The 23,819-nt window shown below is 49.9% G+C and overlaps 1 protein-coding gene across 1 annotated transcript in view; it reads right to left on the bottom strand.

The window, feature by feature from the left end:
- TECPR2 (tectonin beta-propeller repeat containing 2) overlaps positions 1–23,819 on the bottom strand; it is a 111,841-nt gene that overhangs the window by 30,652 nt on the left and 57,370 nt on the right. Inside the window, exons 8-16 of the mRNA XM_004376710.2 lie at positions 19,651–19,983; positions 17,619–18,595; positions 15,941–16,124; positions 14,180–14,353; positions 12,322–12,502; positions 10,753–10,894; positions 8,417–8,657; positions 7,058–7,147; positions 5,992–6,225 (exon numbers count right to left, since the gene is read on the bottom strand). Coding sequence (XP_004376767.1) covers positions 5,992–6,225; positions 7,058–7,147; positions 8,417–8,657; positions 10,753–10,894; positions 12,322–12,502; positions 14,180–14,353; positions 15,941–16,124; positions 17,619–18,595; positions 19,651–19,983 — 2,556 coding nt within the window. The remainder of the gene's footprint in view (positions 1–5,991; positions 6,226–7,057; positions 7,148–8,416; positions 8,658–10,752; positions 10,895–12,321; positions 12,503–14,179; positions 14,354–15,940; positions 16,125–17,618; positions 18,596–19,650; positions 19,984–23,819) is intronic.

Here is a 23,819-nt window from a genome sequence, read left to right on the forward strand (position 1 = left end):
ACCTCTGATGACACTGTGCCATTTTTACAGCTGGCACCCTTTTTACAACTCTGATGCCAACTCATCCAATCTGTTCTAGCCCATTCACACCAGATGTGCAGACTTTGCTGGGCTTGGGAAGACTCGAACACAGGATACTCATGAAGGCCTCCAGTGTCCTGCCACCTTCCAGGGGCCACATGACGGCCCTCTCAGGCCAGGGCATGTGGTCCAGATGCCGTCAGCACAGGACCTGAACCATCAAGCACTAGGACGAACATCCCAGTGTGGGTCCGATCTCTAGCTCTATCAGACACACAACTATTGGCAGCAAATTCTCTGTCTGGGGAGAAGGAACACATATAAACAAGTAATCTTGATTCTAATTAGAATTAAGATGAACTATCTAAGCCTCCTGTTATGGTTTGAATTATGTATCCCAAAAAAGTGTGCCAACTTGGCTATGCTACAATTCTCAATATTGTGTGGTTGTCTTCCATTTTGTGATCTGCTGTAATAATCCGATGTGTTGTAAATCCTAACCTCTATGATGTTAATGAGGCAGGACTAGAGGTAGTTACGTTAACGAGGCAGGACACAATCTATAGGATTTGGTTGTATCTTGAGTCAATCTCTTTTGAAAAATGAAAGAGAGAAGCAAGGAGAAAAGGGAAGTACCTCCTACCACCAAGAAAGAAGAGCTGGAAGCAGAGCGCATCCTTTGGACCTGGAGTCCCTGCACTGAGAAACTCCTAGATCCATGGGAAGATTGACGACAAGGACCTTGCCCCAGAGCCGACAGAGAGAGAAAGCCTTCCCCTGGAGCTGCTGCCCTGAATTTGGACTTCTAGCTTCCTAAACTGTGACAGAATAGATATTGGTTTGTTAAAGCAATCCACTTGTGGTACTTCTGCTATAGCAGCACGGGATAACTAAGATACCTCCTGAAACATTTTCGTTTTTATTTTTACATTTCTCCTTGTTGATTAAATTGATTTTAAGAAGAAAGGAAATGGGAAGAGGCTTTAACAAGAAGTTACATTTGATAATAGTCTACACCTAGCAATGAGGGTGACAGCCAATGGTTACCGGGCAGCTGTGTAGGGCAGGTTCACCTGTCCTCATTTCTAGCATCATAAAACGCTGTATAGTTATTATGATCCCACTTTGCACACAAGGGGCCCCTGGGTGGTGCAAACAGTTACGGCATTTAGCTGCTAATGAAAAGGTTGGAGGTTCAAGTCCGCCCAGAGGCACCTCAGAAGAAAGCCCTGGCCATCTGCTTCCAAAAAATCAGTCACTGAAATGGAACACAGCTGTACTCTTACACACATGGGGTCGCCATGAGTTGGAACTGATTCAAAGGCAACTGGCCTTTTGGTTTTGTTTTCTTTTGTTTTTACACATGAAGTTGAGGCTCAGACAGTAAAAGATCTGCTCAAGATCCCATGCACCAGAAGGTGGCTAAGCCCGGAAGCAAAAAGGGGTGGATCTAAGGTTTGAGCCCAAGCCTGCTGGACTTTAGGTCAGCTCTCTCTGATCTTTGGGTATGACCCCACCGACAGACTTGACACCCAGGGAAATGCACAGATCTTAAGGGTCTTGGGTAACCCACATCTTATCATACGGAACATCTGTATCATCTCAGAAAGGTGTCCAAGCCCCTTCCTGTCAATACCTTCTATCCTGAGGGAACCAATAAACTGATTATTATCACCATAGATTAGCTTAGCCTATTCTAGAACTTCACATAAACAGAAGCACAAGGTACACACTCTTGTGTCTGGCTTCTTTCACTCAGCCTAATGTAGGTGAGATTCATCTATGGCATCACCCCTTTTTATTGCTGAGTATTATTCCACTCCACCACTCATCTATTATTTTGCTGTACTGTGACAGCTTGCATGTTGCTGTGATCCAGAAACTATGCCACTGGCGTTTCAAATATGAGCAGGGTCACCCATGGTGGATATGTTTTGGCACAGCTTCAGACTATGACAGACTAGGAAGAAAGGCCTAGAAATCTACTTCCAAAAATTAGCCAGTGAAAACCCTCTAGATCACAACAGAACATTGTCTGACTTGCTTGCTTTGGACACATCATTAGGAGGGAACGTTTAGTGAAGCAGAGGGCCAGCAAGGTGGGATGGATTGGCACAATAACCGCAAAGATGGACTCAAACATGCTGGTGGATCATAAAGATGGCATAGGGTGGGACAATGTTCATTCTCTTCTACAGAAGGGCGCAATGAGTCGGAGCCCACAGCAGGAATCTATCATCTATCTGTTATTTCGCTGCATGAAAATACCACAGTTAGCTTATCCATTCATCTGTGGATGGACATTTGGTCCATCTCCGGTGTTTGTATTATGAATAAAGCTGCCATGAACATTCTCGTAGAAGGCTTTTTGTGAACAGGTGTTTTTGTGATTTTCTTGGATAAATACATAGGAGTGGGGCTGTTGGGCTATTGGGTAATTGTGAGTTTGACATTTAGAGAAGCGGGCAGTTTCCCCAGCAGCAGGGTGTGGGCGTTGCCTGCTCACGCCTCACCAACACTCGGTGTCTGCTGGTGCTGTCTCATGTCACCATCCTAGAAGGTGTGCGGGGACATCCTGTCCTGGTCTGCATTTGCATGTCCCTGATAACTATGATGATGCTGAGCATCTTTTCATGTGCTTATAAGGCATCTGTGTATCTTCTTCCGTGAAGTGTCTGCTCAAGTCTTCTACCCTTTTAAAATTGGACAGTCTGTCTTCTGATTAGCGAGTTAGAGCTCTTTGTATATTCTGGATACAAGTCTGTTGGCAGACAGGTGTATTGCAAATATTTTCTCCCAGCCTGTGGCTTGCCTTTTCATTTTCTTAACGGTGTCTTTTGATGAGCAGAAGTGTTTTGTTTTGATGGCTCCCTCTGACTTCTAAGCAGGAAAATGGGGCACTCACACTGGCTGGGGTGCTGTCTGGGGGAGGCAGGCGGACGGACGCTGGCCCCAGGGCAGGTCTGAACACGTGCACAGAGGCAGGTGGGTGCTGCCCTGGCCACCTCTCACAGCTGCCACTGATGCAGGTGACACAGCAGGCCTGGGACTCCGCTCTGTGGACCTCTCGTTCGGTGTCTTCAGTCTGACATCAACTTCAAACTCTTAATTCACTACCACGTGAGAGTCAGCACTACTCCTCTGTGTGCTTCTGCAAGATGATGGTTTCTCTGATACTTAAATGCATTTTTTCTTCCTTTAATCTTTTATAAAATGGCCTAACCAGCGAATTCAAGCTGAGTCCCTGGAATTCCAGCAATGCATATTAAAAGATTTGTACCAATCAAAATAAATTACCTTCAGCAGTGAATTCCAGAAACAGCTGAGAAACAAATGCTAATTAAAACAACACAAATCTCACGTTGGAGCCCCTACCTGCCTGGAGAGGAAGCACAGGCGGCGGCTGACTGTGCCAACAGAGCCGCCTGGTTACAGACACCCCCCAGGCGGCCCTTCCGGGTCAGCAGTCAGCAGCATGTTCAGCAGCACACGGAGTGGGCATTGTTTCAGAACAACCGTAACGGGCTGCTAGGATATTTACCTCCGTGTATCAGTCATCTTACCCTGAACTGAAGACACAGGTCAGAGGTGGCAAACTTTCCTTGAGGGCTTTTCGGCAAAGGCAGGTGCCTGATGTACCAGGTTTCAGAGACTGCTCTAAGCGGACAGTCAAGGGGATGGCAGAGACCACCTAGCACGTTCCCTGGAGTCAGTGGGGCCCATGACCTGTGTGGGTGAGTGGGATGGAGTGTAAGTGAACGGAAGCCTAAAAGCACCAGCAGGGGCCCTCAGTGACCACAGTGGTGGAGCCATGGGCCCAGGCAGCCTGGCTGAGGACTCTGCTGCCGGACGGAGGGCACTGGCCAGAAGACTGGCAGACAGACTCCCGGGAGCAGGCCGGCAACAGTTACTGTTAAAGCCCCTGAGATCTGGGCTGTTGCTCCAGCATGACCCAGCCAGACACACTGCAATGTCCCTCCTTTCCTTGTTTTTTTCCTTCCCATTAAAAAAAAAAAGTTTTAAACTAGTTACTCTATTCAACAGTGCATACATTTTCCCTTTAGGATTATTTTTAAACATTTATTTTCTAACCAAAAAATGGCATTTATTTGGTATTTTACTGTTTATAAAACACTTTTTCACACAAATTACTGCAAATGTAACCTTATTTGTTATCTAAAGGCATAAGCAGGCACCGAATATTTTAACGCCGTGACCAGAAGAATTAAATTACAAAGTATTACTTTGCTAAACATTCTGTCATGGTTTGAATTATGTCCCCCCAAAAAATGTGTGTGTCAGTTTGGCTGGGCCATGATTCCTGGTACTGTGTGATTTTCCTATGTGTTGTAAATCCTGCCTCTATGATGTTAATGAGGGAGGATGGGTGGCAGTTGTGTTAGTTAAGGCAGGACTGGATCTACAAGACTGGATTGTGTCCTGAGGCAATCTCTTGAGATATAAAAGACAGAAGTGAGCAGAGAGTTAGGGGACCTCCTACCATCAAGAAAGCAGTGCTAGGAGCAGAGTGTGTCCTTTGGACCGGGGTCCCTGCACCAAGAAGCTCCTAGTCTGGGGGAACACGGATGAGAAGGCCGAGAGAGAGAAAGCCTTCCCCTGGAGCTGACGCCCTGAATTTGGACTTTTAGCTTACTTTACTGTAAGGAAATAGATTTCTCTTTGTTAAAGCCATCCACTTGTGGTATTTCTGTTGGAGCAGCACTAGATGACTAAGACACATTCCAATGCCTGACATAATGCATATTTATGTGTCCTGGGAAATGAAATGTTAGAAAGCATTTTAAACATCTGTTAAGCGATGCAGATTTTCTGCCAAAAATTAGGATTGTCATAAATTACTGCAATGTTCCATAACCAGTCTCTACAACTGGCTTCAGCAGGCAGCCATTTAACTTAAGAATTCTATTTACTCTTAAAGCAGCAACTGACTTGGGAGTTTGTATAGGGGCAAAGAGGAGACGGATACTATGTCTTGAAAAAGAAAGGTCAAACCATATTTATGACTTGACACTTAGCGACAATCAGCCTTGACACTGAAATTTCTGCTTCCGGCTTAGAGAAGATCAGCAACATTCCAGACCTTACAAAGTCAAGGCCGTCTGCGAGGCTGTACAGATCACATGCGTGGCAAGGGCTGCTCGCTGTGGCCTATTTCACCAGACGATGGGCTTCCACTTTGTATGTTTCCAATGTCAGAACATGTGTAAAGACAAGACCAGGCTGGAGAGGAGAGACACACAAACTACCTCCCTGAACTGCTTCTAGGAACCTGCCTCAGGCCCCAGGAGCCAAGCCGAGGCCTCTCCCATGAGGTGAGTCGTCTCAAGGGCCAGCCTAGTTACTTGGGAGGACACCCTGTACCTGCATGCTAGGCAGTTTTATTTTTGATTATCAGTAACAAGCCAAATATAGGATCAGAACTCATATCCTAGAATTGCTTAGAAATGGAGTTACGAGCTCAGCTGCTAACCAAAAGGTCGGCAGTTCGAATCCACCAGCTGCTCCTCGGGAGCCTTATGAGGCAGATCTACTCTGTCCTACAGGGTCATTCTGAGTCGGAATCGATTCGAGGGTCACAGGTCTGGTCTGGCCCTGTGTATTCTGTTGGGCCTGGGGTCCAGAGTGCAGCCTGCCTGCACAGCCCTGCACCTGCGTATGCAAACACCTCACAAAAACAACGCGGTCAGACTGCAGTGACTCGGGAGCAGAGGTGAGAGTGCAGAGCTTGGGGACACAGCAGGTAAGTGTCCCGAGAGGGGGACCGACTCAAGGCAAGTTGTAAGGGAGGGGAAAGTAAAGCACCTAACAAAATGACAAGGCACAGCCGTTCCTAAGGAGTAAGCACTCCCTTCTAAAACCAAGCAGCTTACATGCGGGCTGCGTGAGAACTCACACAGGACGGGCACAGGCAGAGGAAGAATGCCAGGGCGCTCATGCGGACTGCCGTACCTAGCTGGGAAAGGTCCAGCCGAGTCCAGTGCATCCCCGTGGGGCAGCTCCAGGACAGCGTCCTGATGAACACCTGGCCGAGGCTGTCCAGCGCCCACAGCGCGTCCTGGCAGGCGGCGTAGGCCCTCATCTCAGCATCAGGGGGCAGCTGCACGGTGGAGGGCCGGGACTGGGCGCTCTGGGTGCTGACGCAGCACAGGTCCTTGCTGCTCTGGCACAGCCACAGGGAGCTTCCTGCAGGAAAGGCCCAGGATATTAGAGGTGCTGCCCATGTCACCTGCCCGCAACACACAGGGCCCCTCGGCCTGCAGGCAGGCCTCTGGCCTTGGCCCCAAACACGGTACTTCTACCTCACTTCATCTCCAGGAGGAGTGTCCACGGGGTTGAAATGTGAAGTCAGAGGAAGCACTATGGTCAGAATGAGCTGGAGAATAAGCACTCACTGTACTAAGCCCTGCATCCCAGCAGGACGAACGGCTTGGGCTGCCCAGACCCGAGCCTGGCGCAGTCCTGGAGGAAGGCACCAGCTCCTCCCAGCTCTGTGAGGGGCTGTGCACCCTGACCAAGTAGCAGGTCAGGAGGAGACATCCCCTGCAGGGGAAAGTCTGTCTTCATGGGGCACAGATGTGGGGCTCCAGCTGGCCAGAGGCTGTGATCCAGGAGGAAAGGGTGCTAGGAGGTGACAGAAGAATCCGGGGGGCGGGGGGCAACAGGAAGGTGCCAAGGAAGCACGCTCCCCACGGGCAGCCGTGCCACGGCCCTGTGTGCTGCTGGCAGCTGCAGCTCTGTCAGCCACACTGTGCCCCTTCAGACTCAGGCAGCCTCACCGCACTTGACCCCTTCCCGGTGGCTCTGTTGGCCAGGCCTGTGCAGCTGCTGGGGCCCATGGCTCAGCCAGGCGCTCAGCTAACAGAGACTGCTTGCCCATGACACCACATCTTCTGTCTCGGGGGGCCAGGCAGCTGCAACCTCCATTGCCACTGAGGCCACGGTCGGACCACAGTGTTAACTTTCCTGATGGCCAGCCCACGCCCCGTATTTCTCAACCAAGCTAAGACAGACCGACCTTCCTTTGAGGGAGCTGCGGAGGCCAGTACAAAGGCCCATTTTGTTGCAGAAGCTGTCCCACGGGGAACAACATTATTCCAGTAAGTGCCTGGAAAGAATAAATAGGAGGAATGTGTTAAAGAAAGAAAGAAAAAATCCACTTCAGAGCTGCAGTTCTAGATGACAGCTGGCCTGTAAAACCTCTTAGAGTGAATTCTAAAAAAACTCAATCTGTTGCCATTGAGTAGATTCTCACTCATAGCAATGCCATGCACTAGAGTAGAACTGCTCCACAGGGTTTTGTTGGTTGGAATTTTTATGGAAGCAGATTGCCGGGCCTTTCCTCTGCGGTGCTGCTGGATGGGTTCGAACCACCAACCTCTCGGTTAGCAGCCAAGTGTAAACTGTTTGCACCATCATACAGTGAATTCTAGAGTGTCCTTGAACTAGGAGATAAAGGTGAGGGATCAACAGCCCACTTCCATTTCTCGGTGGGTGCCACATGCAGAGCCATCATCTTGCCCGTCCGGGGTGGGGGGAGGTCAGAGGGGAGGAAAGTAGAGGAGACGCTCACAGAAACGCACCCCTGCCCTTGTGAATTCACACCTTGTCACAGATCTGGCCAGAGCCCTCCATTTTCAACCAAAACCAAAAAGCCTGTTGCCGTCGAATCGATTCTGACTCCTAGTGACCCTATAGCACAGAGTAGAAATGCCCCATAGTGATTCCAAGGCTTTGATCTCTACAGAAGCAGACTGCTACATCTTTCTCCTGTGGAGCGGCTGGTGGATTCAAACTGGCAATCTTTCGGTTAGCAGTCGAGCGCTTTAACTACAGCACCACCAGGGCTCAGTTCCATTTTCTCTCTAGGAAATAAGAATCTTGTCTCAAAGGTTTTAGGTTTGGGTGGAATTTCTCTGTGAAACGTGAAACTATTAACCTAACAATGTGGTCATTTGCTCTTCTTATACCATAATGGGCTCCCAGGGGTAACAGATCACATACCATCCAGACACTGAGATTCCAAGACTTAGGAGTGAAGGTTAAAAATACAAAAATGGTTGAACAACATGGATGTGACTGATGTCACTGAATGGCACATGTGAAGAATGTTAAAATGGCAAATGTTTTGTTACCTGTATATTTACCACAATAAATTAAAAAAAGACAAATACAAGCTGAAATGTCTCCTCTTAAAAAAAAGAAAAAAGGGAGGAAAACTGCTCATCAAGCATAAACCATGCCGGGATTACAAACATTCCTACCACTGGCACTCAATTAAACATGGCAGCTGAGCTTGGAAAGCTCCTCTGTAAACGCCTGGGCTCCGGTGAGGCTGCCCACGAAGCCAGAGTGGAGAAGAGCGCAGCCCGCCCACCTATAAGGCTGCCCTTGGCGACGTGGAGCTCGTTCCTGCCCGAGGAGAGCCAGACACCACCGGTGTTGACACCCAGGAGGCTGGGCTGGCACTGGAGCTGCTGAGACCAGAACGCCATGCGCAGCTTGTCCGCCACCTTCTCGACGGGCGCTTGTGCCGCGGTGGCCACCGAGTGCGTGGCGTGGATTATTGTCTGGAACAGGCTGCCCTGGTCAAACACCACGTAGTCTGTGATGCTCACCTGGAGAGGGGGACGAGCAGAAACCAGCTCTCAGTGCTGGCATACGTGGCTCTCGTGAGCCGACCGCCTCATCCACACTTCTGAAGGTTCAGTCACAGATGACTAGACACCCAGACACTCACGTGCGTGCATTCACACACGTTTGTGTAAGGGTCAAAACAAGTCTACCAGAACGCCACCACACTGCCAACTGTCATGACTGCTAAGGGTCTGATTTAAAGGGATGGAAGGAAATGTTCACTCTTCATTTCATACGTTTTTCTGTTACACAGATGTCACGGCAAAACTGCATTAAGTTTGTGATTAAATACCACTGCCTCTTACAATACCTTTCATTTTAATCAGAGTGAGAAAGGAAGGATAATTCTGGTTTTAAATTTAGGTATGTCCAGTGGACGACAGTATAGAACACTAAGAATCATAATCTGGGTTGAAAAAGGTCTTATAAGTAGGGTGATCCAATGATTTCTGATCTAAACCAGGATGACTGCTGACTAGGGCAGGCCAGCAGCACAAACGAGCCTTGTCCCGGGCACCTGAGGAGCCTCTGCCCGGCTGGGCAATGCTGGTGCCAGAAGTTCTGACTCCCCACGGCTTTCCCTGGTTTGTCTAACTCGGCCCCATGGGGTCCGACCATAGAGGATGTCAGCAGCACAAAGGCCCTGGTCCCTACAACCATGTGGTGGCTGGCTGGGTGGTCCCCACAGACCATCCAGAGTGCTGGGCTGCTGCTGCCTCTAGGGACCAGCTGGGTTCTGGGGTCTCAGTGTGTGCTGGCCTTGCTCTGTGTGGCAGCTTGGGGGGCTCTGTGCTTACTATGCTGCCTTCCGAGAGCCTGTATCCACACCCTCAGCATTGAGCACCTGTACAGCACCCAGCTCATCCCTCCTGCTCAGCCTGGGGGCAGGGGGGTGGGGGTGGCAGGGAACCCTGCCAAGGCCACAGAGAAAATCTTTAACAGATTAGTTCCTAACGTCTAAGATTTGCAGGTAAGCAGGACACAAATTAAAAAAAAAAAAGAAAGATGGACAGAAATGGCAACATAGCACGATAAAGGAATCAGTCTTCTGGTAATTAAAATAACTCTGCTTCTAAAGATGTTCTTTTCAATTAAATTTCTCTAAAGGGAATATTCTGAATATTATGATAAAATGACATTTTGTTTTCTTTATCCTACTTAAAAATAGAATTTAGTAAAAATATATGTATACACACACATACGTACATATGCTTCTAAAAACAGAAGGTATTATAAGTCGTTTGTACAACTTTTTCAAGCATTATCTAGTACATTAAGTTAGAGACATATGTAGACTATACACATTCAACAAAGAGCAGACACTGTATTTCCTGAGCTCTCATCTGAAAGACCCAAGAGTACCGAGTGGAAGACCTGCCTCCTCAGGGCAAGTCTGAAGTGACGATACAACCTGAGCCAATGGAGGCGAGTGTTTAAGGCTCACTGCACGTTCCAGAAGTGCGACCCGCCAGCACAGCCGGCACCCACCGCTGCGGGAGACGGGGGGGGGCACAGTCAGCACTAAGCGAAGCAGAGAAGAGCACACCCCGCTCCTTCAGGACACAGGTTAGCCAGCCCGCCGGGACCAAGTCACAGAAGGTTAACCTGTTCGCACCCTCCTCTTTCTCAGTTTCCCTTTCTGAAGCACGTGGGAAAATTCCTGCTTTGTTGAAACACCATTTACTTAGAGGGCTTTTGAACAAGCAGAGAGAGATGAATTTTAATTGTAGGTTGGAATTTTCAAACCTATTGTCTAGTTCTTTTTTTAGCACGTTTGTTTAGAATTAAATGTCATCATTACCTAGGTCTTCAGCTGGATGTTACTGGGTTTACTTAGCATATAATGATAAACTTCTAAACAACACCAAAAAACAAAGCCAGCTTTATGTAAGTAAAGAGGGCGGTGATGAAAAGCCCTTGGTGTCTCTCACGTACAGCCAAGTTGAGCCCATCAGACAGAAGAGTGAGTATTACCATTTAACCTGACCACTCTAACCTCCGCAGAGCGGGGGCCGGGAAGGGGGTGTGCGCCCGACGAGTGAGGCCACGGGCACGCGGTGCCGGCAGAATGCCTACTTGCCACCAATGGTCGTCGTCTCCTTGCGGCTTCTTGGAAACCACGCCGGTTCTGAACCACAGGTTTCCGCGGGTGTCCAGGGCCCAGAGTGTCTGCTGGTCCCCAAGGGCAATGCAGACAGGCTCCAACGCTTGCCTCTCACTGGAAATGAGAAAGAGAGCGTGTGAGTCAGCACCCACCATCCAGGGTGGGTATGGTGTGGAAGTCGGGCAGCACACCCCGCCCTTAAGGAGCTTATCCTCATCTTTGAGGAAGGAGGTTTGAGTTTTGAGTTAAATTATTGAGCAACATAAATTGTTCCAAGGCACAGTAGCTTCTGAAAGGCTTACACAAAGGCCCAGAACGGTAGGGAATGCTCTTTAAGAAAATGACCTAAGAAAAAACGAGCTGGCAGGTAAGCAGCTTGAGGCCTGAGCACCTCCATCTCTCTACGCCTCCTTCACCAAGCGAACCACCGAAAATGCCTGAATGTGCCAGGCCCTTCTGCAGCTGTCCTTGGCAGATGCTGTCTTCTCGGCTGGGAACACCCTGCCCATCTGGGGGCATCCTCGTCCACAGGCCACTCTGCATGCTGCCTTCCCAACGCCTGCAAGCAGTCAGCAGCCCTCAGCACCATGTGCCCCCCGCCTCCCCGTGTTTAGGACCGTCCATACTAACTGACATATGGGGTGGTTCTACGCTGTCCTATAGGGTCACTATGAGTTGGAATCGACTCGATGGCAATGAGTTTTTGGTTATGCTAACTGGCGTCGATGACGTAGGTGTCTCCCCACTGGACTGGGAGCTCTGTGAAGGCAGGGCTGGGTCTCAGTCACCTCTGTGCCTCCAGCAGAGTCCTGGCACACAATAAAACCCAAAAACCAGCTGCCATCAAGTCAGCTCTGACTCATGGTGACCCCATGTGCATTACAGTGGATCTGTGCTCCGCGGGGTTTTCAGTGACTGATTTTTCGAAAGCAGATTGCCAGGACTTTCTTCCCAGGCACCGCTGGGTGGATTCAACCTCCAACCTTTTGGTTAGCAGCCTAGCGCCTTCACTGTCTGCACCACTCAAGGACTCCTGGCACACAAGAGGTACTCACTAAAGGCTTCCTTGGTTGCTAAACTCAAATCAAGAATATCCTAGTTTTTCTAAGGACTACTAATATAACTGATTTGATAATTCTATAACTAAAATCTTGAATGTTAAAAGTGACCCAACAAATCAGTTAATTTTAATTGACTGGATGAAAGTAAAGAAAGATACCTGGCCCTAAACCATCCTGGATTCTGAGCAGAAAATACCCAACAAGGGGCGGCTCTGGATGGAGAGGCAATCAGGAGACGTGGGGCCACCCTAACCCTGCTTGTGCGGCAGCAGTTTCTAACTGAGCTCCGGCCCCGTCCAGGCCACCTGGGCCAAGGAGGGAACACGAGTGTCTCTGGATCTGGCCGCTCTAATGACTCAGAACACCACTGCCACAGAAACCTCCAGGGACCAGCTTTCCCAGGAAAGGCTAGTACCAACGCCTCACTGCAAGCCAGGCTGCAGCCAACAGGAAGTGAACGGAGACTCTGCCACTCCATACCTGACGATGTCACACTTCCACTGCTCGCCCTCGGGGCAGAAGCTGCTCACGCCCTCGCGGTACAGCAGGGCCCGCTGCTCAGTCAGCGCCCATACCACGCTGTTGCGGGCTGTGATCTGGGACAGTGGGTATGGGCAGTCGACCTTCACAGCTCTGGCACACGGGCGGTCCACGCTGAGGCCTGCCGGGGAGACGGACAGGAAGACCCCAAAGACAAACAGGACAACAGTCAGGACCTCACATCTCATTCTTATTGTTGTTTGCTTATTTCTCTTTCCTAGTATTTTGCTATCTTCTTTTGTAATAAGTGCATTTCAAGGTTGGTCAACATAAAATGGTTAAATTATGCTTAAATGTTACATCTACCTGAAGCATTTTCAGGCACTCTTTGAAAAGTGAGAGAATGACAATTCAGAATTCTCTGCTGTCGCGAAGTAGCTTAGGAAGTTCTGAAAGGAAACTGTGAAGAGCCGAGAGCAGGAGAGCAGCCCACGCAGAGCCAAGAGGGCCCAGGGCTGAGGGCAGCCTTCAGAGCTGCTGGCCAGGCTGCGCAAGTGGCCTCCTGCTCTGGACAGCTGGGCTCCTTGGGGCCTCTGCTGCTGCTGGAGTACGGGGGTTCTGAGGCCTCCATCCACCCTCCACAGAGCGGCTCCCTTCCCTCAGCTTTTACCTGGTGTGTGCAGGGAGGAAAGTTCCACTGCTAAAATGCAAGCCTGAAAAATGGGAGCTGCTGCTCCTTCAGTGTAAGCCTTTGATTTCCTGGATGGAATCCGAGGCCCAGAGGGGCCCAGGGTTCACTCCATTCACAAGCTGGCGCCCTGCCCACGGCTTTCCCCTCCTCCTCCAGCCTCTCTCAGTCAGGTACTGGTACCTGCACTCCGAGGCCACTCTAAGGGGAGACAGCCAGCACCAAAAGTCCGCTCTGCAGCCTCCGCCTGCATTTAGGTCTTATTACTCATATTTTCTCCCCAATGAATTATAACAGACCATTTATAACAGCAGTCAAAACACTCCCTTGGAATCAGCACTATTAAATGGTCAGAAAAATGATCTTTACCTAAATCTGATCCAGCCTCTTGACAGCCAAACAGGACTTCTGGCCCCTGATCCCTCCCCGCCCCGATAGGTCACATTGCCTTGGGAAAACCACTTCCCACTCTGCTGACAGCACATAAACACGGATTCTCATTACAGTTTATTTTTAATAAACAAGTCCCACTGTGCCTCTTCCAGCAGCTAAAGGCTCCCCTCAGGGTAGTTTCCCAGGACAAGCTGAACTGCTATTTAGAGCAAATTATTTCTTGTTGTTTTCTGACCCACATGTAACAGTACACAGAAGCTGGGCTTTGACCTGGCTGAAAAAGCCAATCACACTTAAAGGGGGAGAACTGGTTCTAATGTTATTTCTCTGTATTCTTTCTTTAAGATTTCGTAGTGCAAGATAATTGGTTCTAACGTTATTTCTCTGTATTCTTTCCTTTAGATTTTGTACTACAGGATAACTGGTTTCCAACTTTTATTTCTCTGTATTCTTTCCTTAAGATGTTGTACTGCAGGATTAGTGATCCGCAACAGGTTAGCCACAGGGAGAAGACGACGTTGTTTCTGCACCTCGCTAAACCATCTTATTAATTCTTGCCCCCAATTTGTCCTGGGTTGAATTTGTGTCAATAAGGAAACTGTTAACAAATTCCAAGTGGCAAATACATTTTCCAAAAGTGTTTTAAATTGATTTTCACGATCTAAATTGCTGAGACTGTACTAAGCATGTCACTAACAAAGCAGGGTGCAGCAAGAAGCAATTATACTAGGACTGCCTCCACCCACCTGCCTGCAGGTAAGCCCTGCCCACACTCACCTGTCTGCAGGTACAGATCTCCATTTGTCCTGACAATCCAGGCCGTGTCATCGCTCAACGCCACAAATACTGTCTGGGGCAGAGCTTCATACCAGTGCCGCTTCCCCTTGATAGTGACTTTTCCGCAAGCAAAAGCGCGGTTGGACTTCTGTTCAATCTTCCAGAGAAGGGCTCCTGCAACAAGAAAATAATTCTATTATTATTCACAGAGTACTGAGAATTATCTGTATGCAAAACTTCACTCTAGGCACTGTGGAGAGAGATTCCTAGAACACACCCTGGCTCTTGACTCTGAGGTGGGAAGAGCCCACCAGCTGTGAGGCTTTAGACATCATGCTACTTAACGTCTCCAAGCCTCATTTTCTCATCTATAAAACAGGGATGCACTCTCCCTTACATGGTGACTGTAAAGATCAGCGGTGAGACCAGGCCACGCAGCCCACAGAGCTGGGTGCACCAGGCATTGCTACCCGGAAGAGCAGCACCGCTGACAGCCTCAGTCTGGGAGACAAGCACCCAGAGACATCCTCGACCCTCCTGGTGCCTGGACTGTGGAAAGGGCATTGTCAGGGCGTCACAAGGGCAGCTCGGTTGGCTGAGGAGCTGAAAGAAAACCGGAGGGGCAAGCCCAGTGCCAGAGCCTACAGCCACCCTGCCGCCAGCGCACGGGCTCTGAGGGGTCCCGAGAGGGGCTCAGCTGAGATCATCCAACAGTGGAGATGGAGCTGCTCTGGGAGCAAGGAGGGACTTGGTGGTTTGGAAACACAAAGTAATTACCATCGTCAGAAAGAGCCCAAGTTTCTAAAAGGCTAGAGAAGAGCCTAAGGGTAAGACAGGAAGAGTAAAAGGATTAACACCCACAGTGACGCCATGCCAGCCAGCTCACAGTGGGGGCTGTTATCTCAGGCAGTCTCTACCGAAACTATTCCCCAAACAAGCGGTGAGAGAAAGCAAGCAGAGCAACCCTGATCTAGGAGGAAGGGAGACTCATCTGGAGGTGCAGGGAAGTTACAGAGGATGAGTCAAGTCGAGGCCTCGATGAAACGCTGCAGACCTTCAGTCAGCTGTCCACTCCATGACCTAACCGATGGAGCAGATTACTGCAGCGTCTAAACACATACAGACCTCTGGCCTACCTCCTCTCCCGCTGCCTCGCCCCTCAGAATAGGAAAAGAAGTGGCCAGCAGTAAGAGAAGACTGAGCCATCAACCTCATAGGGTGTCATTAAGGAAACCTCCCCTCCAATTCACCAGAACTGACCCAATGACGGCATAAAGAATGAATGGGCTTCCTTTCTGCAGTCAGGGAGTAGATTATTCACCCAAAGCACAGAACTCATTAAAAAATACTTTCTGAAGAGGAAACCAGATCACATGAACACACCCAACATACTACAGGCCAGTCTTCGTTAACTGAATCGCTTTAAGCTAACACTGAGAAAAAGAAACACGTTTTATTTTTATAAGGAGCTGGTATGTTAATATCCCTAAAAAAAAAAAAAAAAAAACCCACAAAATTCAAACTATCTGTCGTTTACAAAAATATATTCACATGTCACCACTGCAATTAATAAAAAATACACATATCCACCTGAACATCTGCTCACACTATTTGTTAACTATGTCAGACGAGGCCATAAACATCGTTCCCTGGCCTGTGGAGGCTAAGTGGGTGCTAGAGGTGGAGGGAGCCCTGAGCGAGCCTGCTGCCTTGGAGAGCTGGGGAGCTAGGAGCTGAACAGAGAGCTGTCGGCACACCAACCTGAAGGCGAGACTGCCACCTGCTGGACAGCGTCTTCAAACTTCTGCCACCGCAGGCCGGCACCCGGCAGCGCGCTACAGAACAGCCCGCCTTTGTAGTCCAGGCACCAAAGGTACTTCTCGGAGACCGCCAGGCTGAGGATGCCATAGCCAGGGCCGGAGTAGCCCATCCAGCTCTCTGCAAACTGACAATGACAAGGACACAGCAGATGAGGTCTGCGGCAGAGGCTGGGGCTACCCCAGTTCAGCGAGACCAGCGTGCAGAGATGGCAGTGTGCATGATGAGGATGGCGGAGCTGAGGATCGCTGAGAAGCCAGGCAGAGCCTACCCTACGATCTCTGGGCTCCCCTCTATGGGAAGCATCCTGTAAAGCGAGCTGTCATCCTGCTGAGGACCCCGTAACATCCCTGGGTGACACTCTGTCATATTACAGAAAACTTCCTAACGTCTACAATCCACTGAAAAGGACCTGGTTTTTGTCTAGGGGAGCACCCCCTTTACACGAAGAAGTGTGTTCTTAGCCGTGTGCAGCACACCGACGTTCTGTGAGTGTAATCCTTGTAGCTGCAGCAGGGAGCAGCACTGGCACTGTTTTTCACCGTATTTCAAGCACCATTCCCACCGTCAGACACATGGCACGTCCTGTGGGAAGGCTGGTGGAAGCTTGGCCAGGACACCCTGCCTGCTCCAATTTTGCAGCTGGGAGTCTTTCAATACCTGAAGCTAAATAAAGTCTTATACTTAAATCATTTTCTAAAACTGAAGAGGAACTCAATGGATTTGCACAAATATCCACATATGGAGGCTGACTGCTTCAAAGGCATCGGTGCCCAGCCCTTCTCGACCTGGCCCTGTTCTCCATGATGAGCTTTTTCTACTCCCTTAAAAAACACTCACAAAAATATCCTGGCTTTCCTGCAACCTGAGCGGGGAAGGGAGATGACTCTGATGTGGGCCCCTCCAAAGGCCAGGATCCCTCTCACCTAAATCTCTGGCCTAGAACCCCAGCCCTGGCCCCCAGCCCTGTCTTCCCAGCAAGCGCCCCACTGTTGGGGAGATGCCCCCTGTACCCCCAGGCCCATGCCCACTCATCACCATCACCTGAGTCCCACTCAACCGTGACCATCTGAGCACGCATCCACGTCCTCCCGGAGGCGGGCCCACGCAGCTGGACTGTCACCGTGGTGACCCCATGGCAAGCGCAGAGCCTGGCATGAGGGAGGCACTACAGGCCGGATGGATGACCACAGGATGACAGATGGGAAGGCCACCCTTCTGGCTTTTTATCTCAAAGCAAGTAAGCGGCACACTTCCCCTGCGATGCAGGACAGCGTAAGGCTGGGAGGAGGGTCCGGGGCAGCCCTGCCGTTGCTGGCTGTGGGACCTCTGCAACCATGACTCTCCTGAGCCTGCTTCCTCCGCCATGAAATGAGGCGCTAACAGGACCTCTGATTGTTTGTTTTTAGAGGACAATGAGTTAACCTGTGAAGCGCTTAGCGTGGTGTCTGCAGAGAGCTCAGCCGCCGGGCCCTATGAAAATCCTCCTAAGGCTAGACTTCGAGTACACCTGCCTACAGGTTTTGCACTAAGAACAGGATTTCCTTCAACAGGAGGAAAAGAACCAGCCTTGCTCAAAAGAAAGGCCCACGGCATACCTCCCGCATCTGGGCCAACGTACCTGGTCAGCCTTCAGCAGCCCGGTGGCATCTGTGCCTTGCCGGCCCAGGTCTGGGAGTGAGCGGCTGCCTCCAAGCTCCGTCACGCTGGCCTCAGAAGATGACGAGGGAAGCCCGTGGGCATAGATGTCCTCCTCATCGCTGGAGGCGGATACCTGGTCCCGTGATGGCTGCTCGAGCTGAGGCCCACGGGCACTGCCTGCCAAGGCAGAGACTGGAAGATTCAACTCTCCCCCCCTGCTCCCCCAGTCACATTTGGAATCGGCCACTTCTGCCTGACTTGTGTCATCTCTGGGAACATCATGCCAGGGATGTGGGCCGAGGAGGCTGGGGCCCCCGACACCCATCAGGAAGCTTTGCTCCTCCCTGGGCTCTGTGGCACAGCCCCCGTCAGCACTGGGCCCAGGCGGCAGCTGCTCCACACCAAGGCTGGAAGGCTCAGTGAGAAGGTCCGGGAGGGGGACTTCAGAAGACATGCTCGGGGGGCTGTCAGGCTCTATATTTTCTGCCTCATGCAACTTAGCAGAGCTGTTCGGTTCTTGGAAGGGTGTCGGCTCTTGGCTGGGCCTGTCCTCTGCAGGACCCTGCTCCTCTCCGAGTTCTGGGTCCACGTTGCCCCCCAGGAACAAGGGCACATCATGCCATCCCCGGAATGGGTCCGCATCACCCGCAGGGTCACACTGTGGGGTTTCAGCTCTGTCCTCACTCTCTTCACCCAGGAAGTCAGGAGTGGACTCGGGGACCTCCAGCACACTAAATGTCTCGGAGTCATTGTTCTCCGGCAGGCCACCGTTTAGCTCCCTGCAGAGGCTGCTCTCCGGGTCGGGGGACACTGTGCTCAGCTGGTCCACACTGCTGCCCAGGACACTCGAGGTGATGGAGAGCAAGTCCGAGGTCAGGGAGTGGGGGCTCCCACCGGGAAGCTCGCAGCACGGAGTCGACTCCAGGGAGCTGTGGCAGGCGCTCCTGCTCCCACTTTCTGATTTAAAACAAGAACATTTAAAATAAGGCCCAACTCTGTGTGAACAGTAAGAGACCAGGTAAACCATGAAACACTGGCTCAGTGAAACATGAATTCTACAGGAGGCATTTTTAGCTGGTGAAGACAGAGCTTCTTAAACACAATGATCCTAATGCAGCAGTGTTTTGTGAGCAAGTGTCACACACTTGGATGGGCTCTGAGGCCACACACGAGAAATGTGAACTAAGGAAATCAAAGCAGCAAAGTGAGATGGCCAACTGGATCTCAGGCCTTTTTTTTTTTTGAATTAAAACAATTAGGAATCTGATGAGATTTTCCTTCAATACGGCAGTGAATTTAATAGGTACCGAGGAGTGAAAAGTTAAAGCATTCAATGTTAAATCCCATATTTGGTAGCATATCTAACACGAAAAGCAAAACGTTCCACCTAGAGAGCAATGTAAATTTTCTTCCTGTTTCCATGACTTTCCATCCATGTTCACAGAACTCCTGTTTTGAAAAATGGCATATGTGGATAAGCTTCTTTAACGAAGGGGTGCACTCACTTGCGAGGCCCTCCTCTGCTCTGAGGGGCGTGCTCACTTCTGGAACCCTCCTCTGCTCTGAGGGGCGTGCTCACTTCTAGAACCCTCCTCTGCTCTGAGGGAGGGACAAACTTCTGAAACCTTCCTCTGCTCTGTGAGGAAGGGGCTCTTACTTCTGGACCCTCCTCTGCTCTAAGGGAGGGACACACTCACTTCTGGAACCTTCCTCTTCTCTGAAGGAGGGGTGTGCACACTTCTGGAACCCTCCTCTGCTCTCTGAGGGAGAGGGCATGCTAACTTCTGGAACCTTCCTCTGCTCTGAGGGAGGGGTGTACTCACTTCTGAAACCCCGTTCTGCTCTCTGAGGGAGGAGCACTGACTTCTGGAACCCTCCACTGCCCTCTGAAAAAGGGGCCCACTCATTCAGTGAGAAGCATTGCTTCTGGCCTGGGAAGACACTCAGCACCCAGAGGAGGGAGAGGCCCCCAAAGTGAGCTGAGCATGTGTGTGCTTTGCTAGAGACGGTACCTGGTTTCCTCTTCTTCTTCCTCTTCTTCACTTTGATAGGTTTCACAACAAGCTCTTGGTCGAAGTCTTCCGAGCTAATCACGCTGAATCTCTGCGAGGAGGGCTGGCTGCCCTGCACGGGCTCGGAGGTGGCCTGGGGGCTGGGTGGTGGGAGCCCGGAGCTGCTATCCGTGGAGTTGAGCGAGCTGCTCCGGCTCCTGGGCTCGCTGGCTGCCGAGCTGGCCACGGAGGAGCCCCGGAGCCGCGTCTTAGACACTGCGGCCCCTGGCGGCTTCTCCACACGCTGTACATGGATGCGCTCAGCACACCCTGACGGTTCCAGACCATCTCTCCCTGAGAAAGAAGAGCTCAGTTTTATGACAGGCTACACGAGAGAAGTCGACGTGCTCTTAGGCTGAGCCCCCCGCGTCCTGGCTGTCACAGGGGGGCCAAGGCTCCAGCTGCTAAGAGATGAGCAATTTTAAATTCAGAGAAACTGGCAAAACGAAAAGAATCATAAAACCTAAAGTGTGATAATCGCATAAAAACCCCAATAAATGGTTTTTGTTCTCCAGGAAGCCCATATATCAAAATCAGTAAAATAACATGACTACCACAGCTGTCTTTTGTAAATAAGCCAATAGTAAGGAAATACCACTAAGTATAGAGCATCTCACTTCGATTTACAATTATTTCTAAAAGAACAGATGCCGGTATATATACACAGGGCTTAGTGAGGCCTCATACTTACACCGTGCCTATTAATACACTTTCATATTACTCAAAGGCATTGAAAAATATATGTGTGCCTATAATTAAATTTCTTGAAATTCAAGACGTGAAAGGTGATTTTCCACTAGAATCAACTCAGGACAGAGAAGTACATTAACGAAGTCGAGATAGATTCAAGTCAAGAGCACAGTGAGGGCAGAGAAGTACATTAATGAAGTCGAGGTAGATTCAAGTCAAGAGCACAGTGAGGGCGGAGCGATGGGTGTCAGGTCCCAGGGCTCTTTCTATGCGGCTGAGAGCTAGCAAGTCCCCTGCTGGGGCAGACTGCTCCTTCCCTCAGCGTGACACTAGGAGGCCACCAGGGATAGACTGATTCTGGCTTGGTCTCCTCCATGCAGGGCCATGGACCACTGTGATGCATCAGTTGTCCCTTCGTTGAGTCCCCACAGCGACCAGACGCTGTTCCAAGTACGCGATACAGCAGTGAACCAGACAGACAGGAATTCTTGCCCTTGGGAGTTGTTAGGGGCCGACTGCAGGCCGCCGAGCGCGCACCGCAGAGTGACAGCAGGACTCTGAGCCCGGAGTGGGGAGCTGACTCACCGAAGGGCACACAAGTCCACAACAGATCTTGGTCTACAGCTGAGCTGCCCAACATGGCAGCCACATGTGACTATTTAAATGTACACTAATCAAAATTAAAAAAAATTTAAAATTCAGTGCCTCAGCTGCACTAGTCACATTTCAAATGCTCAAAAGCCACGTGTGGCTAGTGGCTACCTATGGGTCAGCGCAGAGAGAAAACATTTACATCATCACAAGAAGTTCTGTTGGACAGCCGTGGTCTGGAGCTGGGTCTCCGAGCTCTACGTCCGCACTCTTTCTGTAAGCCATGCTGGTGCCTGATGACACAATTTTAGGGGTCCCCAGCTCAAAAACCAAGAGTCAGAGCTAATTTACTGCCTATAAAAATTATGATTTTGGAATGATATTCATCCTAACTCTGCCTCTGTGGCTTAAGAAGTAATTCACTCCCTTTTCTCCCCATCTCTTAAAGCAAGTAAATTCCTTGAGATCCGGAATTTACACTCCTGCTTCTTCTGACTGGCCACAACATGTTGAATGGAAGCCACTCCGTCGACCTCAGCAGCTTAGGAAACACTGCTGACGAGATGAGGTTTACTTTCTCTTCTGCTCCACAGCCAGGATAGCTCTTGCTGCACTTCCATCTTTTCAAGTGCTAAGTATCTGGCTAACACGTGAGACTTTTTTATATTTCCCCATTAGCAACACTTTCTGCTTGTAGTCTAGCACTGCAAGACCAAAGGCTGTACACTGCATCATAAGTTAAGTCCCCATGTAAGACACGGTGCCCGCCCACCCACCTTGCCCCTCAGTGTTCAGAGGTGGGTGCCCTCCTTCCTTCATCTCCCTCCCCGCTCCCAGGAGGCCTGTGGGGTTTACAGCCAGCCCCACCCATTCTGTCCAGGCTCTGCTCCCTCTCTGCAGCCACTGAGATGTCACCGGACGCTGACCAGAGCAGAAGCAACAATGAAGGTTTCCCAGCCTGTTGCCACAAGACCCTGGAGAGCCAGCAGTGCTGTCCGAAGCTGTGGCCGAGGGTTGGCCTGTGTGACCCTAGCCAGAAGGAACAGGGACTGAAACAGAAATCTCGTGACAAGCCTGGTGACCTTGGGCTCGCTTGTCACTCACTGCCTGCCTGTTCCTAATCTGTGAAAAGAGGACACCATTTATTAACAGGCATCGACTGAGGGCCTTCTACATGCCACGTGCTGTGTAGGGCTGCGGAGGTGAGTCAAGCAAGACCCTTGCACTCAACATGTTCATTACTTTGTAGGGAGGTAAATACTACGTCAAAACAGTGGTTAAAAATAAATAAATAAGAAATAAAAAGGCCCACAGGCGCTCAGTGAAGAGAGGGAGAGAGCGGCTTGATCATGAGTGTGGTGCGGAGGAGGGAAAGGCTTGTCAGGCAGGGAGTGTGATGCGCGCAAATGCAAGTCACAGTGGGGAGTGTCTCTTTGCCAGTGTGCGGGGCTGGGTGTCACGGGGGTCATACATACCACTCCACAGATAGTGGCAACAGGAACCTGGTCTGTGAGCCAGGGGCGGGAGAGTTGGACGGGGGAAGCGGCCACTCCAGTCACGAGAGGAAGGCGAACCAACAGGGAAACCCATCTCGAGTTTCCCAAATGGCTTGTTGTAAGAGTCTAAGAGGATGCAAACTCTGGTGGCTACATAAACGCGGGGTCCCGGGGCCAGCCAGATACCTCTGGACACATGCCTCAGACACCATGGTGGCCGTGCCTTTCGGCCACACCAGTTCACCTTGCTGGGCCTGAGTCTCTTTATAGCTGGCATCAGCACCTTCCTTATGGGGCTGTTTTGGAGATTTAATGAGACCGTGAATGTTAAGGGCAAAGTAAGCACAAAAGAAGTGATGATGATGATGATGATGAAGAAGAAGTAGGGGCCCACGCAGCTGTTGCTGTCACCATCAGGAACGAGCTGACCGATGAGCCCCTAGTACTGAAAGCACATGGAGGTGTGCATGAGAATACACAGTAGGGCTCTCTGCTCGCAGAATCTGGGCTTGTATGAATTACAGAACAGGTCAGCAGCACAGGAACGGATCCCACGAGGAAGAACGGTGTGAAGGGTCAAAGATGTGTCCCACAGAGCAACCAGATATCAACCCAGATAGGGAAGTCACAAAAGTAAATCAAAGCTAAAACACTGAAAATAGAAAAACAAATGTCAATAGGTAAAAGATGACAACATTAAAATCAAAAAGAGGGACTTAAAAAATGTAGACAGATTTCTCATATGGAGAGGAAGTCAAGGCGCTATAAAGAAATAAAAGACTGGTATAAATTTAGAAAAACGGGAAATTTTAAGGTAACCACAAAGGAAACTAACAATCCGACAAGTCAAAATAAAAAACTAGAAAAGTATAAACACTCAGCAAACACAAAATCAACAACGAAAAAGATGAAAAGAAAATAGAGAGAGTGGCAGATAGGATAAAAAAACACGATCCGTCTGTATGCTGCCTCCAAGAGACACACCTTAGACTTAAACACACAAACAAAAACTCAAAGGATGGAAAAAAACATATCAAGCAAACAATACTCAAAAAAGAGCAGGAGAGCAATATTAATTTCTGACAAAACAGACTTTAAAGTAAAATCCACCACAAAGGATAAGGAAGGACACTATATAATGATAAAAGGGTCAATACACCAGGAGGACATAACCATAATAAATATTTACGCACCCAACGACAGGGCTCCAAAATACATAAAACAAACTCCAACAGCACTGAAAAGAGAGAGAGACAGCTCCACAATAGTAGAAGACTTCAACACACCACTTTCGGTGAAGGACAGAACATCCAGAAAGAAGCTCAACAAAGACACAGAAGAGCTAAGTGCTAC

Source organism: Trichechus manatus, unplaced genomic scaffold, assembly GCF_000243295.1.
Source record: "Trichechus manatus latirostris isolate Lorelei unplaced genomic scaffold, TriManLat1.0 scaffold00045, whole genome shotgun sequence".
In the NCBI taxonomy this organism is placed as follows: domain Eukaryota; kingdom Metazoa; phylum Chordata; class Mammalia; order Sirenia; family Trichechidae; genus Trichechus; species Trichechus manatus.